This window comes from Ursus maritimus, unplaced genomic scaffold (genome assembly GCF_017311325.1).
Source record: "Ursus maritimus isolate PB19 unplaced genomic scaffold, ASM1731132v1 scaffold_6, whole genome shotgun sequence".
Classification (NCBI taxonomy): Eukaryota; Metazoa; Chordata; class Mammalia; order Carnivora; family Ursidae; genus Ursus; species Ursus maritimus.
This window is the reverse complement of record NW_024426774.1, coordinates 47,711,573-47,737,259: the sequence shown is the minus strand read 5'-3', so window position 1 is coordinate 47,737,259 and position 25,687 is coordinate 47,711,573. Positions and strand designations below refer to the sequence as shown.

Sequence of the window (25,687 nt, the reverse complement as noted above, 5' to 3'; positions counted from 1 at the left end):
TAATCCAGTTGTTGGTTTATCTCTTGGTCCCTGCTCTGAATTGCCCTCTAGACGAGCCATTTTCAACTTGAACCCTTCCCTGCCCAGACTTCCTGTGTGCTCACGTGTTCCCTCTGATGTGCCGGGGCAGGGATTGGTCCCAGGATTCCCAGCCAAGCCCTGCCCTGGGCATGAAAGGGAAGTACAGTGGCTCAGGAGAGGGTGGACACTCGGTGTGAGCCCCCAGAGCTAGGGAATGGAACCCGAACTCTAGGATGTTCCTTTCTCTCTTCCCATCCAGCACTCTTGCTAGGGGGCATGGGGCGCTCAGACCTTTGTGCTAGAGCTGAAGAACCGGGACCAAAGGTAGAAAGAAAGGGAGAAAACAAATCAGGAGCTCCGTAGTCCAGCATCTCGCATTGAGGGTTCGGTCATCCTGGCACTCTGGCCTGCCCTAAATACCGTACCCAGTGAGTGTCAGGTGATCTCAATGGAGTGATGTGCTGGAAAGATAATTTTTCGTGCTGCACTTCAAGCTCCAAGGGCAATTCATTGTTAAGAGAGAAAAATGCATGGCTCTATAGTATTGAAGTGCTCCATTGCAGGAAGCCTGCAGATCCATGATGCCCCGGGAGTGGAATTCCTGCACTGGGCCCTTGACAGTTGTGGAAGCACACAGGGAAAGGATTACGCTCGGGCATCAGTGTCCTGGAAGACAAAACCCTGTGGATTTCTTTATGCTTGGGAAAACGAGTGTGAGATTGGCTTCTGACAAATGCTGCTGTTGTGAAACAGAAGCACAACATTTCTTAAATTTTTAACAGCTTTATTGAGATATAATTCACATACCATGCAAGTCACCTAATTAAAGTATACAGGTCAGTGGTTTTTAGTATGGTCCATAGGGTTGTGCAACCATGACCACAATTAATTCCACAGTGTCTTTAGCACCCCAAGAAAAACTGCCAACGAGCGGTCACTCCCTATTCCCTGTCACCTCAACTTCTCCCACCCCAGTCCAGCTCTAGGCAGCCACCAATCTACTTTCTGGTCTCTAGATTAGCCTCTTCTGGATATTATAATGGAGTCATGTAAGATATGGCCTCTTGTGAATGGTTTCTTTCACTTTCAGAGGTTTCAAGATTCAGCCGTGTTGTACCATGCGTCAGTACATCATTCTTTTTTATGACTTTCATTGTATGGAGATACCACATTTTGTTCGGCCATTCATCTACTGATAGACATGTAGATTCTACTTTTTGGCTATAATGAATAATGCTATGAAAATTCATATACAAGTTTTTAGATTTTAATTTTTCTTGGGCATATACCAAGGAATGAAATTACTGGGTTGAATGGTAACTCTATGTTTAACTTTTGGAGGAACTGCTAAACTTTTCCAAAGTGGCTGCACCATTTTACATTCTCTGGAGCAGTATATGGGCTCCGTTCTCCCCAGGTCCTTGCCAGTACTTGCTGTCGTTCTGATTATAGCCATCCTAGTATCCTGTCATGGTTTTGATGTACATTCCCTGAGGGCTAATGATGTTGAGCATCTTTTCATGTTCTTACTGGTCATTTGTATTCCTCCTTTGGAAAAATACCTCTTTAAATCCTTTGTCCTTTTTTCAGGTTCTTTGGCTTTTTACTGTTGAGTTATAAGAGACTTCAGGTATTCTAGATACAAGTTTTTATCAGAGACATGATTTATAAAAATATCCTCCCATTCTGTAGGGTGTATTTTGATGGTGTGCTTTGAAGCACAAAAGTTTGTAATTTGACAAGGTCTAGTTTAGTCACTTGTGCTTTCAGTATCGTGTCTTAGAAAGTTTTGAACAACCCAAGGTGACAAACATTTGCTCCTGTGTTTTCTTCTAAGAGTTACATAGTTTTGGCTCTTATAGTAGGTCTGTGATTGATACTGAGTTAATTTTGGTGTGTGGTGTAAGGAAGGGTTCAGTTTCATTCTTTTGCATGTGCATATCCAGTTGTCCCACCATTACTTGGAAAAGATTATTCTCTTCTCCCACTGAATTGCCTTGTTACTCTTGTTGAAAATCTGACCCACTTGTTCTTGGGTCTGTTGGCTGCTTCAGACTTTGGACAAGACCACGGATGAACATAGGGTATTTCGTATGTTTTAGAAACTCAGTGATTTTGGTTCTTTAGCTTTGAGGGGCCCAAATGTTTAATTTCCATTTGCATTTCCAGGAATCACTAATGTAGAAATCACCTGTAGACCCAGAATAAGAGCACTAGGCCCCCATGCTTCACTCCGTTACTCAGTCATCAAACACTTGTATCTGCTCTCTGCTAGAGACGGAGGAGGTAACAGCACAACAGAAGGCAGACCTTGTCCTTACCCTGCAGAATTCCTCATCTAACGGTGAAGGTGAAAGACACGGAACAAGTAATTGCAGGCATGGTGGGTGGTCCAAAAGGACAAGTACAGGTGTTGTGGAGGGCCCAGGACAGAAGGAGCCAACATCACCTGGGACAGCCCCCTAAGAAAGTGACAGCTGTTCTGAGGAATGAATGGGGCAGGGTATTCAGGCAGAGAAGAAAGTGCTGTGCCAAGGCCTTCATGTGAGAATGAGGCTTTAGGCCCAAGTTGTCAGAACCAGATGAGGCTAGGGGGGTTATAATTTAGGAGTACACTCCTGTCCTTCACACTCTCCACTTAGCCTGAAAACCTGGAAATCCAGCATTTCTTACCCAGCACTTAGCCTTTTAGAAAGTGAATGTTCTATAAGATAGTGCCACCAACAGTCTCACCTGGGTGAAATATTTTTTTTTTAATGATTTTTTATTATGTTAGTCACCATACAGTACATCCCCGGTTTTCGATGTAAGGCTCGATGATTCATTAGTTGCGTATAACACCCAGTGCACCATGCAATACGTGCCCTCCTTACTACCCATCACCGGCCTATCCCATTCCCCCACTCCCCTCCCCTCTGAGGCCCTCAGTTCTGCGTGAAATATTTTGCCATTTTCCAGGTTGGTAGCTGAGATGGTCTAGAGAGAAAGTGGTTTAGAGGAGCAGTTCTGGACCTTAAGCACCCGAGGAAGGGTAGGTCTGGGAGGGGTGTTTAAACGTGGAGACCAGCTCTGCATGGTCAGGCCGGTCTGGTGGCCTCCCACTCCTCGTTTAGGCTGTCCTCCAATGTCACAGAACTTGGATTAACTCATAAAGATAACTAGATTTCATTCTCGTTTATGATGTGGTAAAACCTGCTCTCTGGAACCAGAATATTACCTTGATGGATTTATAATGTGAATCGAGATTGCGAAAGTTCTCAAACTCTCAGGGTTTGAGCATGAAGGGAGAAGGTGATAGTTTCAGGTGAAAAAGGCTGTTAAATGCAAACACTAGAATCACAGGGACACCGAAGCAAGGGAAGAACAGGCACTTTAAACTGAAAGATGGCTCAGCCTTCACCCTTCACTTTGAGGAGTGGGCAGCTGACATCTGGACCACTTTCTCCTTTGTGGGTCTCTCTGGCTCTTCCATTATTGGTGTCTCCCTTGTTTCATTTCTGTCTTTACCCCTGTTCTGAGTGATCTGTTCGTTTTTTGTTTGTTGTTTTTGGGGGGGGTTGTGGTTTTTTGGTATTGGTTTTGGTTTTTGCTGCCATATCAAGTTGATACAATGTAGCTTAAAGTAGCACGAATTTAACTTCTAGTTCTATAGGTCAGAACTCTGGGGTGAGCCTTGCTGAGCTAGAATCAGATTATCAGCAGGGCTGCGTTCCTTCCTGAAGGTTCTGGAGGAGAATCGTTTTCCTTGCCTTTTCTGTCTTCTCGAGGCTGCCCACATTCCCTGGCTTGTGGCCCCTTCTTCCGTCTTCAAGACCAGCAAAGTCTCTGACCCTTCTTCTGTGGTCACTTTTCTCTCTGACCACAGCCAGGAAAGGTTCTCTGCTTTTAAGGACCCACGTGATTATACTGGGGCAGAATATTCTCCCCATCTCAAGATCTTTAGCCTTAATTACATCTGCAAAGTCCCTTTTGCTATTAAGATAACATAATTACAAGTGCCGGGGATCAGGATGTGGATGTCTTTGGAGGGCTGGTATTCACCCTTGCAGAGATCTCAAATAACGTCATGGCCCCTACTATTATGGGGTGAAGACCTCTCAAGAACTTGCAAACATGGGAAATATGAGTCACCTGTAATAGCGGAGGGACTTGTACAAAGAACCCCTATATCCCCATTACCTGTACCCTGGCCCCATCAGCCTAAGATCACCAGAAACAAAGCTGCAGTTTGACAATATTCAATTTACTAATTCATTGCAATGAAGGAGACCACACCAGAGAAACTAGGGGTGTCTGACCAAACAGGAAAAGAGAGAACTCTAGGATTTGGGGAAAGGACAGAGTTCAGGTCAAAATGTAACTGAAGCAGTGCTTTGATAGGTTCAAAGCAAAGCAGGTCTCTGTATACAGGAGTCAACACCTGGTCTGAACTGCACAGTACACCCTGGTTCACTTCCTGCAAAAACACAAAGTTAAGGTAAATGTGGACTGTTGTGTTCAGAAGCCCCTTATCTGAAGCTCTGAACCCGAATTGCAAATCAAGACTGCCTCTCTGTGTCAAAGTCACTTCAGATCCTCCTGGCGACAGAAGGGGGTTTCATTTTTACTGATAAAATTTCAAACAGTGAAGTTTCTGATGGTCCATCATTTTAGAGCACAAGGTTTCTCAGTGAGTCAGAAAGCAGTCACGCAAAGAAGGGGGTGGTTGGTTATGACGCTTTAGCTGCCCTTGGGAGGAATATTGTTCCACAGTACCTTTGCAGCTGGCCTTACCTACGGTCTGCCCTCCCAGCTTTGGTTTTCTTAGTCTGAGCTAATTTTTACTCCCCTCCCCACTTCGGTTATCTATTCAGAGCTAATTTTGTGTCCGACAAAATTGAGGGCCAACTCACCACTCTCAGATTATTTTGAAGCAAATCCCAGACAGGAGGATGACTTTGAAAGCTAGCTCTGTCTGGACCTCTGGGCATCATTACCTGGCTAGCCCTTCTGCTCAGCTGTGCAAAACAGTCCTCGCCCCCACCCACCCCCGGGGCAACAAAGCCTGTTTCTCCGGCTTCTCCGTTCACGCAGGTGACCACAGGAGGAGCCATCCTCGCCCTCCAGCTCTCTTCCTACGCCCTTTCTCGCCAAATTCTGCTTGTTCCTCTCTGAAAGCCCTCAAATCTTCCCCACACCTCAATGTCCGCTTCTCTAGCTGCAGGTGTGTAGTGGACATTGCAGTCCAGTCCCCCAAATTCCCCGGCTCCACCTCTTTCCCAGCTCTCACACGGCTCCCTTCCTAGCATGGCCGTGCCGGGAGTGGCTACGACGCCCACTGCCTGCCTTGCCCGCGACCTACTACTACCAGCAAGCCACCTCAACACAACCATGTGCCGTCGTCCCCCCTTAGCCGCGGTTTCACTTCCCCGCAGTCTCAGTTACCAGCGGTCGGCCATGTTCCGGAAGCAGATGATCCTCCTAGCGAGTCGTGGGAAAGTCCGTAGTAGCCTGACGCCACGTCACAGCGCCTGCGTCATTCCCCTCGGCTCCTCTCATCACGTGGGCATTTTCTCGTCTCACAGCATCACCAGGAGAAGGGTGAGCACAGCACAATAAGGTATTTTGAGAGAGAGCGCATATTGTTATCATTGCTCTATTTTGTTATTAATGATTAATTTGTTGTTAATCTCTTACTGTGCCTAATTTATAAACTGAACTTTATTGTAGGTATGTACCTGTGGGAGTAAAAATAGTATACTTAGGGTTTGGTACCACCTGTGGTTTCAGGTTTCCACTGGGGGTCTTGGAACATCTCCCCCTCAGATAACGGGGAGACGACAGTACAAAGAAAACTGCGGTTACTACATAAAAGCACAGCTTCCAGTCAGGTTTTCGGTCAGCCACCGCCGTCTGATGACTGACCCTCAGTCCTTTCTGTGTAGAATATTAGAGCTGCCATGTTTATAGAACCTCACCTGCCACCACTCCTACCATAAACCCCACAAGACTACCTATGCTTCCAGAAGACATCTTGTCTTTCCCACATAATGAAATGCTTCTCTCTCATCTTCTCCCACTCTTTTTTACTGAAAGAACTACTGATTCTGCCAGTCCCCAGTCTACTCCTCGCTCTGTGAGGCTCTACCCTTCCCCACACAGAGGGAGCCAGTGTTTGTGCTTTGGACACACTGCTTATTAAACTGTGTCTGACTCTGTATCAGACCTGAATGAAAGTTGTATGGGACCTCTTTCCCCTCTTGGGCTTTGCCATTTTTGACACAGACCATACCTTGGTGGCTTAGCACAGTGCCTGGCATTTATCTATTTACTGCTATTTGGTGAGTGCCTAATATAGACTTGCTAAATAAATGAATGAGGTAACTGGAGACATGATCTGCCCTTTCTGGGGTCATTGGGTTTGTGAGCTCCATGTTATAACCACCAGATTATGAAGTGCCTTCTGTGTGCTAAGCACTACAAGGATATGCAAAAAAATTACGAGGCCAGACCCCACCCTCAAGCTGTCAAGGGAGCCGATGATTATTGACTGCCTAATGTATGCCAGATACCCTTTAAATGTTATTTCATCCTCTCAGTAATCTTACGAAGGAGGTTTAAGATCCCAGTTTTTACCAGTGAGAAAATAGAAGCTCAGGGTAGGTCAGGAACTCACCCTGGGCTCCTGCACTAAGTGGTGGAGCTGGGGCTCAAACCCAGGTCCACTCTGACTCCAGAGTCTGTTCTCTTCCCAAAACAAACTGTTTGTCAAGAGAGACAAGACTAGACTTTCAGAAAAGAAGGCCAGCATGCATTTCTTTGGCTCCCTATTAGACTTATCAGTCCACTTGGGTTGCCCAGGCAGGAAGAACTTCGAGCTTGCTAGCACTGCCAGATGGAGGCCCCCAGGGGCATCCTAAATATGCCTTTGGCCCCGTGGGCCCTGAGCAGGCACACATGCTTCCAGATCTCCTCTTCCTGGAAACCGCACCCTCAAGGTGCTGAGTCCCTTCAGGCACCAGGCATTGAGGTGCATTTGGAAATTTGGTGCAGATTCTGAATGCCTTTACAAATGCCTTTCTACCCAACTTCCTGGTCCAACCTGGATGTTGCTATCAGACAATTCTCCTAAAACAGCTTTAATCGTATTCAATATTCTCCTTTAAAAAGATTGGCATCTAAATGGAAAGTGGTATCCTGGACTGGAGCTGGAATAGAAAAAGGACATTAGTGGAAAAACTAGCGGAATCCAAATCAAGCCTGGAGTTTAGTAAATAGTAATATCCCAGCGTTGGCGTCTTAGTTTTGACAAATGTAGCATACAATGCAAGATGTTAGCATCAGGGGAAACTGGGTGAGCGGTGTACAGAAACTCTCTGTACTATCTTTGCAACTTTTCTGTCAATCTAAAATTATTCTAAAACTGGGGCGCCTGACTGGCTCAGTCAGTAGAACATGTGACTCTTGATCTCGGGGCTGTGGGGTCAAGCCCCACATTGGGCATAGAGCTTACTTAAAAAAAATCATTCCAAAATAAAAGTTTATTTAAAAAATGTTGGTGCCTCTTACAAGGTGATGACCAGGCTCCTGAATTGGGCTTTCAGGACCCTCCAACCTTAATCTTCCCCTACTTTGTGAAAGAATCTTCTGTTCCAGCTAAGTGGTTTTACTCACTGTCCTCAGAACAAAGTTTGTGCTCCCCTCACCCCTGCGTTGACCCTAGCCATGCACCCTGCCGGACTGATAAACTGCCAAGGAGTCGTCACGGTCCTTACCTGCAAACAGAAGCCAGTTACAATGGACCTAATGAAGCTCAAGCTTTAAGACTGTCACTTGCAAGGTCCCAGAGTGTCCAGCGTGGCTGTTATGAGAATGTGATCCCCCGTAACTGCTTCTGCCACACAAAGTTCCTCACGGATATGAGGCTCTGGTAGGTATATCCTAGCTGCAGTCTTGGCCACATGCCCTTGACACACCAGGTAGCTGCAAGGGGATCGGAGAAAGGCAGTATCTGACTTTCCACCTTCACCGTGTGAGGCCGCCTCTACCTCCAGCCACAGTGGGGAAGTCCCACTGTGGCTGGAGGTAGAGCGCAGGAAGGGGATTCATTCACTGGTTCTCCACCAAGTGGCAGATGTTCACTACAGGTGGGTTTTCTAGAGCCAAAGCTCACACTAGGGACAGCGGGCCCAGGTGACACCTGTAAAACCAGCTTAGTTGGGCCCAAAGGCTGCATGGTCCACACTACACTCCTGCATTTGATTCACTAGGTCAGGCTCAAGGGGACGTCATCTCCCGAGAGCACTTGAATTACAAGCCTTACGGTGGAAAGGGCCCATGTGCACATCTCTGGGAGCGGCAGTGCAAAAGAGTAGTCCTGGAGAGATGCAGCCTCCTCTGAAGCTGGGGGCACCCCCAAGGCAAGGGAACCCTGTGCTCTCTATAGCCGTGATGGCCCCGTCTCCCCACCGGGCTCCACAGCTAGAAAACTGGGGCTGTCTGACTCCTCCCTCTCACTCATGCCCAACAGCTGGCCCATCACCTGGGGCTAGCAATTGCCCCCTACTATTTCTCAGCTCTGTGTCACCAGCAAGCACCGTCTTCAGTGGCTGACCTCCTCCCCAGCTGGGCCAGGCACCTTTTGCTCCTGCCGAGTGCCCTTTGTGTGTGTCTTATGGTTGCCCTAACACCGTAGCATCGAAATGGTTTATTCCTCTTCTCTTACGTAGATGAATCTGTCTTATGCGTCTTTGTATCTCCAGTGCCTGGCACATAGGAATGCGCAGTTCAAGACTTCTTCTAGCAAGAAAGATATAAACCGAAGTCACTGTGGTTTGGGGTTTTATCACTGTATACAGTTCAACTAATAATCCGGTGGCTCTAAGCTTGCTGTGACATTCTCTCTTGCCTCCTCTGGGGCCCTGCTTGCAGGACCGGTGTGTGTCAGAAGTCTTGCAACTAGAAACCCCAGAGAATGTCACCTGGCACTGGAGACCCCCTGCAGTGGACAGATGGTTCCTGGGTCTCCCATGCCAGCACATGGGAACAACAAGGAAAGGGGGGTGGAGAGAGGCTGTATCGCCCTGGGCAAGTCATCAGGCCTAGCTACTCCTTAGGTTCCTTGCTTTGAAAACAAGAAAGATGATCGTCAAAGTTCTTATAGCCTCAAGTTCAAAATATTTACCTTATGAATGAAAAAGTAGTACAGAAGAGATGGAGGGCTTGGTTTAGGCGTCACACCTGGGCTCCAATCCTGGCGGGGCCGCTAACTGGCTGTGCAACTTCAACCAGTTTCAGAACCTCTCTGAGCCTCTGTTTTCCTCAAGTCTGAAAGTGAAACTATCTTTGCTCTTACTGCGCAGGGCCGTTCCAGGATTAGAAATACTGTAGACAAACTTCTGGGCACAGAGCAGCCACTCAGTAAGTGGAGCTGGGAGGTCTGCGAGGGTGGAAAGTCTTTCAGAGAGTCTAGCTGAGCTGAGCCCCCGGCGGTGAGGCGAGGAACGGGATGGAAGCCAGAATGGTAAGGACAGACCAGGCAGGTAAGCAGTGTGGGCAAAGGAAGAAATACGCATGATGTGATGGTAAAGAGGGGGTGCAGTGTGGTCCCAAATGGGGAGAGACGACGTGTGCCTAAGTGTGATGTAAGACAGACCGTAACCGGTGCCGCTTCCAGCGAGGGGAGCCTTGCGGGTCCCCTGGCACGCGAGCTGGGCACCACATGGGCGGAGGATCTGGAGAGCAGAGCTGGGATGACAGCGGCTGTGGAGTTAACGCCACGGACAAAGGCAGGGAGCTAGGAACATGTCCTGTGCATTGTGGCGGCGGGGAGGGCAACAGTGGATGATGAATGCTCAAAGGCTTTACATGGAGCACTCGGGCCCCTCTTCTCTGCAAGGCAACGACAGGACAGGCCGGCGAGCCCCCGGTGCTCACACTGTCCCCTACCTGCTTCCCTTCAGCACCTCTGCGTGGGCTGTGTCTGTGAGGCCAGAGCCAGAATGCCTAGGTCTGGAAAGAGCCTCTGAGGTCCCCCAGGGAGACCTGGCAAAGGGGCTGATACAGGACTTGTGTTCAGAAGGTGAACGGCTTGGAGAGCAAGCAAGCAGGCATTCACTGCAGCTTCCTTCCCGCCTGGCGGCTGGCTCTGCGCCTTGAACTTGACCTCAGATGACCTGTGTGTTCCCTTCCTGGAAACAGTTCCACGGCCAGAAGCCGTTGAGCTTCGGCTTTGGCTTTCTGTCTCCTTCGGAGCTGAGACTTTGCCTCAGCTGAGACCGACTCTGCTGTGAAAGTCTCCCCATTACCTGAGCAGGACCTTGCTTTCCTCTCCGTCACCTGCCCGCGGGTGTCTGCTGTTCCCAACCTGCCCCGCCTGTCAGCCTGCATGGTTCTCAGTTTCGCATCCCTGACTTGAAGAGTGTGAGATCACTGCATAGATCAGGACATAAAGACCAAGGGGGAAGTGTGCAGTGTTTTCCCCAGGCTGCACAGCGAGTTACTACAGTTACTACGGGCGGAGCCGGGACAGCCCAGGAGTTCTGACTCAGGCCAGTGCTCTCTGTCCCGGCTGGGAGCTGCGTTACTCCATATGCCTCAAATTCATTGAGGCAGGAGGTGTGGACCTCAGCTAACGCGCAAATCTAGGTTAATGTCAGTGTCTCGAAATCCTTGTGTGAAAAAGTGAGTTTTGTTTCAGGCATTGTTCTTGTTAACGACACTTGATTGGTGGTTTTGTGTATTGGGTTGTGATAAAAAATCATTCCAAAAATGCTTGGATTTGTCCAGTGTCGCTGATTAGTGTTGCCTTAGGAAACTAAATCCAGTATTGGCCCCAGTAAGAGGAAGGAACTGCATCATTTTCTCTTTAGTTAAATGCATACGGTACATATAAGAGAGAGCATACTTACCAAAGAAAGGGACTAATTTCTAATCAGCATACAAACTAGAATTTATTAATCCCAAATAGGCTGCCTTGGTCCAAAACCTTTTCAGACTTACCTCTGGAGCCAGTTTATGGGTCCCAGTAGAGAGCCAGGCTGTGGCTCTCCATTCAGCAAGAATATGGTGAACATCTGGGTCCCAGGCACTGAGCAGGGTGCTGGGAATACACTGGGTAGGAAGACAGACACACACGTACTTCACGAGTGACCTCTTCACTTAAAAAAAAAGTCTTATCTAGGCTTGAATACCATCCTAATCATCAGGTTTGGTTCTGAAAGATATTTTTGACTGTTTTCTAAAATTAAGCTCCTCTTTAAAGGATAGAGAATGAATTCACTGATTGAAACTACTCAGGAAAAAAAAAATGTAGCTTAGACAAAGGCAATCTCAAAAGAGGAATTCCCAAGACATTTTAAGCTGTGGCCACACAACCTCCCAAGGAGACAGTTAAATAAGAACACGTACTTGGAAGCAGTATGTATTTAAAATGCAAAGGCACATTTTCATGAGAACAAGGTTTGGGCTTCTGGAAGCCAGCCACCTCTCAAAGCAAGATGACCAAATGGTCTGAACCAACCCAGATCTATTGGCTGCTGGCCACTGGCCATGAGCCCTTAGGCTAGGACTGTCCTGGGCGTCCACATCTGACAGCACCTGCCTACAGAATCTTCAAATCAAGTCAAATTACAAGACTGACAGAGCTTAGAAACAAACCTGCTTATTTGCATGGGTTCCCGTGTTGCCAAGGATATTTCATTGATCAAAGATAATTGTTATCATCTGAGTTTCCAGGTTCTAACAAACAGCTCATTCTATACGCTTTCTATTTCATACAGACCTTTCTCATTTACCCTCTCCTGGAAGCCATGCCCCAACTCTTGTGGTAGGCACCTAATATCCCCATTTTACAGAGAGACAAACTAAGGTTCGGTTATACAGCTTGCCTAAAGCACACAGCCACCGAGGGCCACTGATGGGGCTTGAAATCAGGTCTTGCAGTTCCTCCACCACCAGACAGCGCCTAAGTTTCTGCCAAAACGTGAGATGGCTTGGGCAAGTGGCGGTTCTCAGCCCGGCTGCACGTTAGACCACACCCAAGTGTGGTTAGATGTTGCCAAGCACATGAGGCTTGGTGCCCCCACCCACATCTGAACAACCAGAATCTCTCAGTGTGGGGCCTGGGCACCAGGATTCCTGGAGTTCTCCAGGTGGCGGCAATGTGCAAAGCTGCAATCATTCTGTTAGTAATCAGGATGGGCTTCCTTCTTTCTCAAGGAACTTCTTTCCATTTGTCTTTTTTCAAAAATAATTTTTTATTTCTCAATTATAGGAATAATACTGATTTGCAGAAATTTTGGAAGAAAGGTATGAAGAGGAAAACAAAAACCATCAAGAGATCCATTGTTAATATTGCGATGTATTCTCTTCCAATCTTTGTGCGTATCTACTTAAAAATGTATATGGTTTCATATGATTTCATATATTTCATAACTGTTTTCCGATGTTGCCAAGTATTTTTCAAAAACACTATTTTAACATTAAAACATAAAAGATATTTTTAAGATTTATTTATTTATTTTAGGGGGCAGGGACAGAGGGGGAGAGAGTCTTTTTTTTTTTTAAATTTTTATTTATTTGACATAGAGTGCGCGCGAGAGAGCACAAACAGGGGGAGTAGCAGACTCCCGGCTGAGCAGGGAACCCCATATGGGACTCAATCCCAGGACCCTGGGATCATGACCTGAGCCAAAGGCAGGCGCTAAACCCACTGAGCCACCCAGGCGCCCCAGGGAGAGAGAGTCTTAAGCAGACTCTGCACTGAGCTCAGAGCCCGATGCCCGATTGATCTCGTGACTCTGAGATCAGGACCTGAGCCGGAACCAAGAGTAGGTCACTTAACCGACGGCACCACCCAGGCGCCCTAAAACATAGAAGACTTTTAAAGATATGGTCCACGACATTAATAATGATTAACATTGGACTGCAGGTTCTTTTTAGATTTTTCTTTTTGCTCAGTTGTGTATTCCTATTTTTCCATAATTAACCTATATTTAACTCTTAAATTAATAAAATCATTATAATGGCTGCATCATGATTTAATGTGCTCACATCCTATTCCTTAATCATTCTTTAAGGTTGGGCATTTAGGTTGTTTCTAATTTTTTGTTGTTACAACTAAGTCTTCCATGATGATCCTCGTCCCTAGACTTTTGTGCACTACATTCTTAAAAGTGAAATTATTGAGTCAAAGGGTATAAATAGTTTGAAGGTTATTGATAAACATTGCTAAATTCCTTCCCAGAAGGGTACCAAGGTGATGGTCCCCTCGGTGGCATATGTTGGGAAAGAGAATTGTTATAGTCTTTGCAAAATTCAGTATTTTCATTTTGCGATTTACCAGTTTGCTATGATTATTAATGAGGTTGGGCTTTTAATATCTTTATTGGTCATTTGTATTTCTTCTTTTGTGAATGTTCACATCCTTTGCCTCCCCCCTTTTGGGTATTCATCTTTTTTCTTACACATTAAGAATACTAAGTATGGGGGGGCGCCTGGGTGGCTCAGTCAGGTGTCTGCCTTTGGCTCAGGGCGTGATCCTGGTATTCCGGGATCGAGCCCCACATCAGGCTCCTCCGCTGGGAGCCTGCTTCTTCCTCTCCCACTCCCCCTGCTTGTGTTCCCTCTCTCACTGGCTGTCTCTCTCTCTGTCAAATAAATAAAATAAAATCTTAAAAAAAAAAAAAAAGAGCCTGTTTAAAAAAAAAAAAAGAATACTAAGTATGGGGTGCCTGGGTGACTCAGTTGGTTAAGCATCTGCCTTTGACTCAGGTCATGATCCCAGAGTCCTGGGATCGAGTTCCACATCTGGCTCCTTGCTCAGCGGGGGGCCTGCTTCTCCCTCTCCCTCTGGCTGCTGCTCTCCCTGCTTGTGCTCTCTCTCTGTCCAGTAAATAAATAAAATCTTAAAAAAAAAAAAAGAGAATACTAAGTATATAACTCTTCCTGTTCATTTGTTTTGTAAATATTTTCCCTAAATTTATCATTTAATTTGCATTGTTGACGTACAGAAGAGTCTATTGATTTTATGTTCAGAAATACCTTTAGACTCCTCGATCAGGTAAACAGTTACCAACAGTTTCTTCTACAGCTTTCAGTGAATAAATGCCTGCTTACATAGGAGCAATTTTTCTGGTTAAGCAGGATTTTATTGGTCTGGACTAAGAAACAGTTCTTCCCCTACAGGAACCTGAACTGAAATGATCAAAACTACAGCACTTTTTAGCACACATTCCTTGAACTGCCCTACCCGATACATGATGATGTGGAAAACACGTTGGTAGGCCCCACCTTCGTAGGACAAAACATTTAAAAGCAAACAATAGGGCACAGCCTCTCATTAAAGACTGCCCTACCCCAAAATTAACAAAGCCCATTTTCTCTCCGATTTCAGAAATAGGGTAGGTTTTAGGAAGGTACCACTGGCCTTAGGTGGAGCCTTTCTTCAGCCCCAAACTCCTCTGGTCACAGGCCTTGGGGACAGACTCTAATCCTGAGCAGGGTTGCTCTGGAATGTAGTATTTGGTATATACATGTGCTAAAAACTGACATGTTGTTTCTCTGACAGTCAAATTTAACTGAATGTCCTGTACACAGACCCCGCATCTCCGGTACATCACGTAAGGAATTTACCTGCCTGCCTCCAATGAGGCTGTCACGGGCACGGGGCAGCCTCCTCCCTGGGCCCCAGGGATGTTTTCCAAAAAACCCAGGGCAACGACTTTTCCACACCCATCACAAGCGCTTATAAACCAGCCCTTCCCCAGGCCCTGCAGGTTGCTTCCAGCTTCCTGTGCATTGCTCTTCTCCCTCCTTTTTCTAGCAGCTGTGAGGTTCTTCTGGGGCTGGTGGAGGGGGGGTGCCAGGGTGGGGCGACGGGGGTTCTGAGTACCCATCATCACCTCACTCAGGTGCCCTTTGCCTGCTGCGCCTTCCTGTTTGAGGGGCCAATCTCTTTGTTCCCTGTGGCCTCTTTCTGCCTTCACACGCTTTTTCTGTCTGAAAGGCTTTGATTCACTATAAATAATTAGGTTGTTTTCCAAAAGCTGGATGTTCAAATTCATGTTTTATTGTGTTTTGAAATGGCCACATGACCGGTGGATGTGGGTCATGGCCTAGTCCTGTCTCCATTAGGACAACCCTAAAGAATGGCAAGAAGAGGGAGGCATCAGCTCATACCCACCCCAGCTTAGCAGATAAGAAGTGCGATGTTGGCAATACAGACTACCTCCCCAGGAACGATGCCAGAGTGACCTCGGATGACTCAAGCCATTAGTGCAGGTGTTCCCAAGAATGCCTCTCCTGCTCCATGGGGAACCACTGCAGCCTTTTTATCTCTAGCCCATTTATCCCTGAAGACTTCTAAAACAGAGCTTCTCAATTTTTAGGGTGCCTAGGAATCACCTGGAAGTCTTGTTGGAACGCAGAGACTGATTCAGCAGCCCTCGGGCCTCCCGAGATTCTGCTTTCCTACACACCTCAGTGCCGTGGCTGCTGCAGGCCCACAGATCACACTTTGAACAGCAAGAGGTTGAAACTTCTTCTCCTGATTGGCTGCAGGATGGCCCAGGAGCCCGGTGTTTCCAAATCCAGGGCTCTGGTGAAACTGCCAGGCCCAGGAGGTCTGAATCCAAAGCGATGGGATCCATGTCTGTGAGAAAGGAGACCGCGGGGTGAGGGCAAGGAGGGGAGCAGGAGTGAGAGCCAGGTAGCCACCTGAAGGCTGAGAGGGGGCACAAGTTCAGGACAGCTTAGAGCGGAGGTGGCAGGCGCTCGGGCTGCTTGGCTATGTAGGGAAGGACGTGTTTGGAGGACTGCCGTCTCCAGCTAGGGAGGCAGCAAAGGGCTCCTACTCGGAGCCAAGTCTCATCCTGGGCACCTGCACATCATTACCTCAGTTCTCTTAGGTAATGCATAATATCTTCACTGATTATTGTATAAATTTTAACTCTGGTTGTCATGGCTACATGTGGTTAAAATATTGTAAGACCCTTTCTCTGTGAAGTGGGAAGAGGAAGCAGGGGATGGGATGAAAGAAGGGGACCATCTGAGTGCCTAGTACACTCCAAGGTCTGAGACAGGACATTGCCATAGCGTGGCTCATTTGATCCTCTGCAAAGGACTGTGCAAAGGAGGTAGTATAAGTAGCATTTTGACAGATGGGAAGGAGGCTGATAGAGGGGAATTACCTCGCCCACAGTCACAAACCAGTACACAGAGGAGCTGGAAATGGAGCCCAGGCACCCAGAGGGAGCATCTCGGTGTTTGGGGAAAGGGAAGGTGTGCAGGTGGGGCGCACCATGGCCAAGTGGAATGATGGGGTCTGGCAGGGGCTCTGAGTATGGGTTTGCCTGCTCTGCACAGTGTCTGCAAATGGGGCTTGACCCTCACCCATAAAGGATATGGGGAAGGGGAGCCTCGAGAATGAAAGGGGTTGATACCAAGTTCAGGTTTCAGATGGGACAGGCTCCCGCTCAGCAGAGATGGGACGGGAGCAGCGTATGGAAACAAGGCAATGAGAAGTTGAAGTTGAAGCCGTCTTGTAAGGATGCTCAACTCTTCCTAGGAAGCCTGGGCACCGCTCCGGCTGGATTCTTGATTTGTAGCTCAGGAATTTCATGATTTTTTTTTAAGATTTTATTTATTTATATGACAGAGAGAGATAGCCCGCGAGAGAGGGAACACAAGCAGAGGGAGTGGGAGAGGAAGAAGCAGGCTCCCAGCAGAGGAGCCTGATGCAGGGCTCGATCCCAGGACTCCGGGATCATGCCCTGAGCCGAAGGCAGACGCTTAACGACTGAGCCACCCAGGCGCCCCGTGGGATTTCATGATTTTTATACTACACATATATTCTGTGCTTTCCTCACCCCAACTCTCCACTTTTTTTTTTTTACAAGTTCCTTTTAGAAAGGCTGACCTTGCTCTTCTGAAAACTTCCTCCATATGCCCTCCTGTCATCGATCCCTACCCTGCTGACATGACTCCCTAAATCTCTCTCCAGTACTCCTCTCCACCCCCACCTCACAACCCTCATGGAGACCACCATCATTTTTTTTCTCACCTGGGTTCCTGCAACAGCCTTCCCGCCAGGTTCTCTGCCTCCTTGCTGAGACTCTAATACACCCGCCGTACCACAGCCAGCACTGGGCCAGATGTGCTCTCTCTCCGCGGCACAATACATGGGACAGACCCAGATACTCTAACAACGTGATGGGCAGGCTCAGTCTCGAGAGACCATCAAAGGCTTCCTGGAGTGTCACTCGAGTTTAGCCAGGAAGGATGAGTGGGAGTGAATGGCGAGAAGACAGGAAATGGTTCTGCCATCACTCTGCTGTTTTAGAACTTTCCTTTAGCAGGCAGGCCCCTGGTGACACATATACACTGAGTCCTTTCCTCTGCTGGATTCTTTCTCAATTTACACATTAATTTCTACTGAGTATGCCCTATTACCACTCCTCTCTTCCACCATGCTTCCCTCTGATCAGATTTCTTTGTCCCTGGTCTAAGTCTCTAAGTCTTCTCTAGCAGGAGAAATGACAACCCAATAGAATGGGAATCTCACATACACGTCCCCAGGAGCGAGAAGCACTCATGAAATGGGCGGAACTGATTGCATTTACACACCCCTCAAATATCCACACCCACCTCCCTTGCATGCACTACTCCCTGTCTGTTATTAGTGCTGTTAACCAAATGGTGCTTCTCCCTCCAGGCACATGGGAGCATTGCACCTGCTGAGCTTCCTCTCCACCTTGTGACTTGCTTTGGCCAGTGAAATGAGAGCAGAAATGATGTGAATTGCTTCCAGGTAAACACTTTGGAAATTAGTGCTTGATTTGCCCCATCCTCATTTCCTGCCTTCAGGGTTGAGGGGGCAACATGTCCAGTTGCAGCTGTCCACGTCCCCGAGTGGCTATGGGAAACAGCTCCTATTGACCCCCAGTGGACATATTTCATGATTGAGAAATACACTTTTATGTCAAACCAGTGAGACCTGGGATTGTTTGTTATTATAGTGAAATCTAACGGATCTTGACTATTACATCTGGTCAAATCAAGGTTTTGTTGTGGGGCACCAAGGCTTTTATCCCTGTTGGGTATTCAGCAACCTGAGTCTTGGAGTCCATCAGAGTTCCCGCCCTCCTGCCCAGCCCCTTTAGACTGGACGATTTCCAGGTTATTTCATCTCTTTCCTATTATGGTGGGGACCTCGCATTCTCCTTGCAAGTTATAGCGTCTCTCTGATTCAGCCTAAATTCAAAAGGAAGTCACAGAAATAAAACATGAAAGCATTTGCTGAGCTACTCAAAAACATAGTCTAGATACCCTACACATGTCACACTAACCAATCCATGTCCAAAAGGAATCCACTGATGAATCTCCCTTTTCCCAGGAGCAAAATGCCAGCTTCTGCCCCAATTCTGGCCCTGATAGGTGAATTACAGAGGTCCTGGATTGTAGGCCCAATTGTGCCACCTGGTAGTGAATGACCGTGGACAAATTACCTGAGTCCCAGTTCCTTTATCTGTAAAATGGTGATAATAAGAATAAAAACTATGTCACAGAAAGAAAAGGAAAGTAACGCTTGCACTCGGCGTATTAGCCACTCTGCAGACAGAACGATAATGTATGTGAAAGTGCTTTGAAAAGGGAAAGCTCTATGCAAACACCAGCTGATAATATTTTTAACCAATACATGACCAAAGAAGAACTACGTCCCCAATCAAATAAACCTCCTGATGCCTTCAATCTTTAAAACCAAGCCCAGGAGTGGACCCAGCTGTATATTTACATTTCTGCAAAAGGTTCCATACTACAGATCTCCTTCTTCAAACAGGACAAATTGTTTATTAGCTAAAGAGAAGGAGCAGGGTCAAGCATCTCAGAGGTTAGTCACACGCGATCATTGGCAGGTTCCACAAACAAGCGGCGGGGCTGATTCCACGAAGTGACTTCCAGAAGAACCACGCGGGCACATCCAACTCAACTTCCGGTGCTCATCGGCAGGCGCTGAATCCACCGTAGATCCTCAGTGGAGCTGGAAGTCCTCGTTATTTCCCAGCCCCACCTCCATCCCCAAGCAGGGAAACGCCCCCTGCCAACCCTGCACAGCCTGCAGTCCACTGGGCTTGTTTCCTTCGCGACGGGATTTCCCTTTCTAACCCTTGGGGCAGCTGCGGCAGCCAGGTCCTGACCTCACCGGAGCCCTGGCCTAAAAAGGCTCAGTCTTGGGTCGCTGGGGGTGGGGCCCGCCATGCTGCTTAATAAAAGGAGCCTCTCTCGGTCTACCTCCTCTAAGCGCCTCGGGCCTGATCCTGGGCTGCCGCCTGGGTGCTGAACTGGCTTCTCAACCGCTGGCCTCCGAGAGGCCAGTGCTTCTTCAACTTCAGCGTGCATCAGCCCAAGGGCTTGTTAAAACACAGCGCTGGGCCCCACCTCCAGTTTCTGCTTGAGTAGGTTTAGGGAGGGGCCCGAGAGCTTGCATTTCTAACAAGTTCCCAGGTGCTGGTGATGCTGCATCTGGGGACCACAGTTAGCGAACCACTGCCTCTAGCTTAATACCGCAGCCAGACAGCAAGTCTCGGGGGCCACCTCGACCGTCCTCCCCGCTGCTCTGCCGCCCGGAGTGTGGGGAAGGAGTAACCCGGCAGCACAGGAGGCTGCAGACCGAGAAGGCCCGCTGGAAAAAACCCTCAGAAGCCCGTGGGTCTTCCGTGTCCCTGGGATATGTCATTGATCAGGTTCTACTGACCTCGTTTCTTCATTCAACACATATTGATCCAGTGCTAGGTCTAGGGTTGCAAAGGTGAAAAGGCAAGGTCCCAGCCCTCCAGGAGCTCATAGTAACTGGGAGGGAAATGTGCAAACAATTACAATGCTGATAAGATAACTGTTGCAAAGGGAGGGAGCATCAAACTTCTGAAGGGGGGGGGTAGGTGAGGCTCTGGAATCCGAGGAGCTGGAAAAAGTTTCATGGAAGAACTGGCATTTATGCTGAGGCTTGCAGGGTGGGTGGGAATTTGGCAGGTAGAAGGAGTAGCTGGATGGGTGGGGGGTGAAGCGGGAAGGGGTTTCCCTAGGCACAGGGAGTGAGCAAATGACTGTCGAAGTGCAGGGTTCCAGAGGGAGACGCAGTTGGGAAAACACAGGCAGGTGCCGGGCTGGGCCTTGTTCCCCCCCCCCCCCCTCTCTGGCTGCTCCTTCTCAGTCTCTGGCTGGCCCCTTGTCAGCTGCTGTTGACAGAGCCCCTGGGGCTCTGTCCTGGCTGCCTCTGCCTCTCACTCTCCGTGTCCACTCCCTGTGAGTTCCTCCACACCTGAGGCCTCACTTATACCACGCTCAGTAATGAGGCCCACGTGTGTGTCTCCAGCCCAGGCCCCATCCCTCAGCTCCACATGGATGGCTCCTGGTATCTCTCCTCCCTCAGTCTGTCTTGGTGAATGGCACCAGCATTCACCTAGCTAGCCAGCATTCACCTGTGAAACAGCCACCTCATAGATAGCTGGTGGAGAGTACTTTGGCTCAATAAATTGCTCAGTACGGGAGGAAAGATGCCGGGCTCAAACGCTGAACCTACCATTTACTAGCTGAGTGACCTTGGGCAAGTTACTTAATCTCTGTTTCTTTATCTATAAAATGAGTTTCATAATAGTACCTAGTTCACAAGGTTGTTCTGAGGATGTGACAATAACTGTTCTCATTTATTATGCCCTATGAAGAAAAAAAGAAGTAACTGATCTCAAGTAGCGCTGTCCAGAAAGCCCTAGGCCAAGTACTTGGATTCTCTGGGAGGTGGTGAGTACCTTGTCCAAGGTCACTCTGCTAGCAAATGACACAGCTGGTTCTGGAACCCAGAATTCGCTGTCCCTAATCCACCTGCTTCCCCCCATTGTCACGCTATCTGGAGATTGTGTAACAAATAGGGAAATGCTTATGGTATAATGTTAAGTGAAACGAAGGCAGCAAATTGCGTAATCAGAGTGTGGACAACCATGTTATTAAAAAAAGGAACTAATCTACAAATAGAAAAGGCTAGAAGGAAATACAGCACACGGTTGAATGTGGTTGTATTTGGATGATGTTTGTCTTTGAATTCTCTGTAAATTCTACATTTTCTTTTATACAATTTATATTAACATGAAGTTATTTAAAACATTAAACATTTATTACATTGTGGACAATTTCAAGTCCTCATGTTTGATCGAAAATCACACTCTCTAAGTATCTCTTCTCAGTTCTAGACTGACTTCCCCGAACAGAAACTCTTTGATCCTCTCAAACACCCGGGTAGGAAGTAAGTATTTTTTGTTTCTTCTAAATAGCCGGCCGAATGCTCTTTTTCCAGTTCTGGCTGAGTTGTTAGCTTCAGCCGGGCGGGGATGCCTGCCAGGTACCTGGCTCCCAGAGCACCGCCCAAACTGGTCAGGCCAGTCCGCCCCATGGTTGTTTCTGCCAGGACTTGCCCGCGCGCGAGCGTGTGTGTGTGTGTGTGTGTGTGTGTGTGTGTTAGAGACCCACCCTTCTCCCCAGCAACCCAGGTAGGTGGAAGGCAGCTGCAGGCACCAGCCTGGCAGTCAGGCCAGATGGGTGGAGCTGAATTAATCTAACCTGGAATTTCAACTTGGCCTGCACAACAGGTGAGAGGAAAAAAAGCAGCAGAGAGAACCGGCAGTTTGGCAACTTGGAAATATTCTTGTGCCTTGCTCCCTGTCCTCTGTCTGGAAAATAGCCCAGGGTGACTTTTCAAAGTGTGTGCACCGGCTAATGGGGCTTGGTTGCGCCACGGCCCCCTCGGAGGCTCTCCGAGCCCCTCCTGAACGCTGTCCTCCTCCGTTACCCTCCGCGACGCGCCCGTTCCCCCTCCTCTGGGAGGCAGGGCGGGGGTATCGGATTAGTCTTTGTTTTCGACGCGAAAGAGCCGAGCGCGGCGCGGGGGAGGCTCGCGATGGCAGGGCCCTGGGGTGCGCCTGAGTACGGCGCTCGGCCGTGACCCCTGCGAGGGTGCCCCGCAGCCGGTCCGCAGCCTCTGCCCCCGGGTACCCCCTCCTTGCCGGCCAGGCTGACTCGGTACGCAAACGCGCGATGTCCCCCATTGTCCTGCCTCGGAATGAGCGAGCGGCAGCCGGGAGAGGGGGGTCAGTCAGGCCCGGAGCTCAGGGCTCCCGGGGTCTCCGGGGCCGTCCCAGACCGATCCGGCCCGCAGCGAGCGGCAGGAAGTGGGGACACCGGGGCCCGCTCGGCCGAGGGCCTAGGCTGGGAGGTCCGCGTGCCCCACCCCGCGCGGCCCGCCTCGCCCGCCCCGGCTGCAGAAGCGCCGGAGGGCGGGCGCCGCTAGCCCGAAGGGGGCAGCCGGGTCCTGGGAGGGCCGACGCGGGGGTGGGGAGGTACTGCAGGTGCAAAGGCGCGGCGGCCGAGCCGGGCCCTGCCGCCACCCGCTCGCGGGCTGCCCGCTCCGTCCCCTCCCCCTCCGCGGGAACTCCCCCCCTCGCGCAGCCCCGGGCCCGGCGGAGGGGGCGGCTGGGCCGGCGGGGCTCGGCGGGGCCGCACGTGCGCGCCCTCCCGGGCGGGGGAGTCCCCGGGCGAGCACGTGCCGCGGCGCGCGGGGGGCGGGGAGTCCCGCGGACGCCTTCATTGCTGCTGCTGCTGCCGCCGCGGCCGCCGCTGCCTCTTCCTTCCTCCTGCGCCGTCCCCTCCTCGGCCCGGGCGGGGGGCTCCGCGCGCCTAGCTCGGCCCGGCCAGGCGCTCCGTGAGGCGGGCGCCCCAGGCGGCGGCGGCGGCCGCGACGGTGGTGGCGGCGGCAGCGCGGGCCGGGAAACTTTGCCCCTTTGTGCGCTCCGCCCCGGAGGCGGCGGGCAGGTCGGTGCAGTCGGTGCCTTTCCGGCTCCGGGGTGGGGGAGGGGCGGCGGGGAGGCGTGGGGGGCCCTGCCCGAGGGGGGGAGGGGACGGCCCGGGGGCCAGCCGGGGGGGCCGCTACTTTGTTGCCGGGGACGGGGCGGGGGTGCTACGGGTCACAGTGTAGCGGAGCCGGGCGGGGGCGGCGGGGCGGCGGGGGCTGCGGAGCAGCCGGAGCCGAGCGGCCGAGGCCCCAGAACAAAGGAGCCCGAGCGGCGGCGCGCGCGCGGCCCGGCCCGAGCTGGAGCGCGCCCCCCTCCCCGCGCCCCCTCGGCGAAGCGGGCCGCCCTCCCCCGTCTGGCCGGCGGGCGGGGGGGCGCGGCGGGGCGGCCGGCGCGGGCTACCCCGGGCGCGCCCCGGTCCAGGCCGCTTCCGTGCCGGGGGCGCTCGGGCAGCCCCGCCGAGTGAAGCTCTCAGCAAACTTTATTTTAAAAGCTCTGCTCCCTCGGGGAGGGCCCAGCAACCTCCAGTGAGGGGTGTGTGTGGGAATTTTGGTGAAACTGTCCCAAGCCCGGGGGGGTGGGGCAGAGGACAACTTTCTTAGAAATCTCACCTTGATCACCCCTTTAAATTCGTCGGGCAGGTTCCCTCAGCACCCCCATCGGGCGCTAGGCCTCCTCCGGCAGGCGGGGAGCGGGTGCTGGTGCGCCCTGCCAGAGGTTCTGGGCAGGACTTCATTTGAGCAAGCCCTTTCTCTTCCCCCATTTTCTCTTTTTCCAGAAGCAGGAAGAGGTAACATGTGAAAGTTGTCCCTGAGCCTCGAGTGATGCGCTTCCCCTTTCTGTCTCTTTTTTAGGCAGCGCTGCCTTCTCCATCATCCTGCCCCCGGAGGACAAGTACCAGGAGAAACTCCTCGCCCGGCCCAGCCCCCACCACACACCCACCTGCTCACCTCATGCCTGGGTCCAGGGTGGGTGAGGGTGAAGAACCCACCCAGCCAAGATGATCCCTTCTCTGGGGACCGCTGCTGGTGTCCTGCCCCAGATCCTGGGCCCCAGCAGATGGGAGAGTGGCCCCCAACTGAGCCCTACCAGACTGCTGCAGAGGAGGTGAAGAGGGGCCCATCCTGGAGCCTGGAGCTGCTTGCCTTCACCCTTGTGCACTCTTGACTGTTTTAGGAAAGAAGGAGCTGGTGGGGGCCTTGGCAGGCAGGAAGCGGGACAGTGGCTCTCCTCCGGCACCTATGCCCCTACCTCTGGCAGCATCATGAGCCAGTTTCAGGTGCCCCTGGCAGTCCAGCCGGACCTGCCAGGCCTTTATGACTTCCCTCAGGGCCAGGTGATGGTAGGGGGTTTCCAGGGGCCTGGGCTCCCCATGGCTGGGAGCGAACCCCAACTCCGAGGGGGTGGAGATGGGCGAAAGAAACGAAAACGGTGTGGTACTTGTGAGCCCTGCCGGCGGCTGGAAAACTGCGGGGCCTGCACCAGCTGCACCAATCGCCGCACGCACCAGATCTGCAAGCTGCGCAAGTGTGAGGTGCTGAAGAAGAAAGCGGGGCTTCTCAAGGAGGTAAGCTGGCCCTTGCTTGGCCGTCCTGCCCTTTCCACGATGCTGCTGTCCTCACCGGGTCTCGTCAGACTCTGTTCGGCCATTCTCATCCTTTCAGTCTAACGCCGAGTGGGGCCCTGGGCAGGAGCTGGCTCGCACTCCCCGGTCGGGCTGACAGTTTGTAAGGAGGAACCAGGTGGCAGGAGGCTCTGGTTAGCACTCGCACCTCCGATGTTTGCGTTTGACGCAAGATGCATCCAGCCTTATTTCTAGAAGTTTTTTGTCCTGCTTGAAGCCTCGGATGTACTTCAGGGTCACACCAATGCTTGGGTGACGTGGGGAGTGATGGTGTCGGGTAAGGGGTGGAGACTGAGGGCTATGGAAAGAAAGACTTGGGGTGACAGGGTGGTTTTATGCTGCCCTGATGGAATGGGATGGTTCTTTTTCTAAGCCTTTTTTTGGGCACCATCGTTCTTCTCAGAAAGACAGCAGGAGAGCCAGTTGGAACTGGAAATTTAATGACAACCCATGATTTGGGTTCCCCTCCTGGACTGAGGTACTTCTGGAGGTCAGAGACTTTTCTATATCTCTTGTATTCTCATGACCTGGCTCAGTTAGTTCCTTGACGTGTAGTCGGCACTCAGAGACTAATTGAATGAATGAATGAATGAATGAATGAATGATGTGCTTTGGAGACACTGTCAAGCCCCGGGAAGAGTACTCCCTTTATTTGGAATAGGGGGATGGAGGGAGGAAAGGAGCGGGGATGAGATGAAAGGGGGAAGTGGAGAGGTGGTGACCCTGCACTGGCCATCTTTTCCTTCTATTCTGGTGGCAGGCTGCCAGCACGAGGTTGGTGGCAGCCTCGATAGCGGAGAGTTGGCAGAAGTAGGGCCGAGTGAAGTGGAGCGGCTTGGGAGGAGCGGTGGAGCAGCTGAGGTCGCTCCAGGCAGCGGAACTGGCGCTGGACAGAGCCGGAGGCCTGCGCTGTCTACGGGGCTCCTCCGCTCGGCCACTGATTTGTCCAAGGGCTCAGACGTCTCAGGCCCCCTCTCTGGGCCTGTCTTCTCCCTGGGGAAATGGATGGGTTGTGCTTGATGGCCTTTGAAGCCCTTTCCGGCTGGGCTGGGAGCCGCCGCGCTTCTGAAGGCTAGGGCACCTGTGGCTTCCATGGGCTGGCGGCTGGCGCTTGGGATTTCCCTGACCGCCGGGCGCCCAGCTGTGCCGTGAGCTTGGTGGGGCTGTGGTCCTGTGGCTGGGAAGAAAGCTCCAAGTGCTGGGGGCAGGGAAGAGGGTGTTGCTGGGA

General features: G+C 50.7%; 1 protein-coding gene and 2 long non-coding RNA genes across 5 annotated transcripts in view; 2 read left to right on the top strand and 1 right to left on the bottom strand.

The window, feature by feature from the left end:
* Nucleotides 1-3,565: 3,565 nt before the first annotated feature.
* LOC121101018 lies at nucleotides 3,566-17,699 on the bottom strand. The gene is made up of 6 exons (XR_005832878.1): nucleotides 17,063-17,699; nucleotides 15,406-15,652; nucleotides 9,185-11,112; nucleotides 7,776-7,983; nucleotides 5,446-5,578; nucleotides 3,566-4,477 (listed from the first exon to the last, which is right to left on the bottom strand). It is a non-coding gene; the product is annotated as an uncharacterized LOC121101018 (long non-coding RNA).
* Nucleotides 9,408-21,180, top strand: LOC103671397. The gene is made up of 4 exons (XR_570880.2): nucleotides 9,408-9,542; nucleotides 12,275-12,380; nucleotides 17,714-17,809; nucleotides 18,915-21,180. It is a non-coding gene; the product is annotated as an uncharacterized LOC103671397 (long non-coding RNA).
* Nucleotides 21,181-21,482: 302 nt separating this feature from the next.
* The window catches only part of TET3 (tet methylcytosine dioxygenase 3), a 94,049-nt gene continuing 89,844 nt past the window's right edge, over nucleotides 21,483-25,687 (top strand). Inside the window, exons 1-2 of one of the 3 annotated variants that reach the window (XM_008700007.2) lie at nucleotides 21,483-21,638; nucleotides 23,690-24,402. In XM_008700007.2, coding sequence (XP_008698229.2) covers nucleotides 24,100-24,402 — 303 coding nt within the window. In that variant the 5' untranslated portion in view covers nucleotides 21,483-21,638; nucleotides 23,690-24,099. Of the gene's footprint in view, nucleotides 21,639-21,792; nucleotides 22,069-22,730; nucleotides 22,858-23,689; nucleotides 24,403-25,687 lie in introns of those variants that run through there. The other 2 variants (XM_040623312.1, XM_040623311.1) reach the window with 2 other exon arrangements.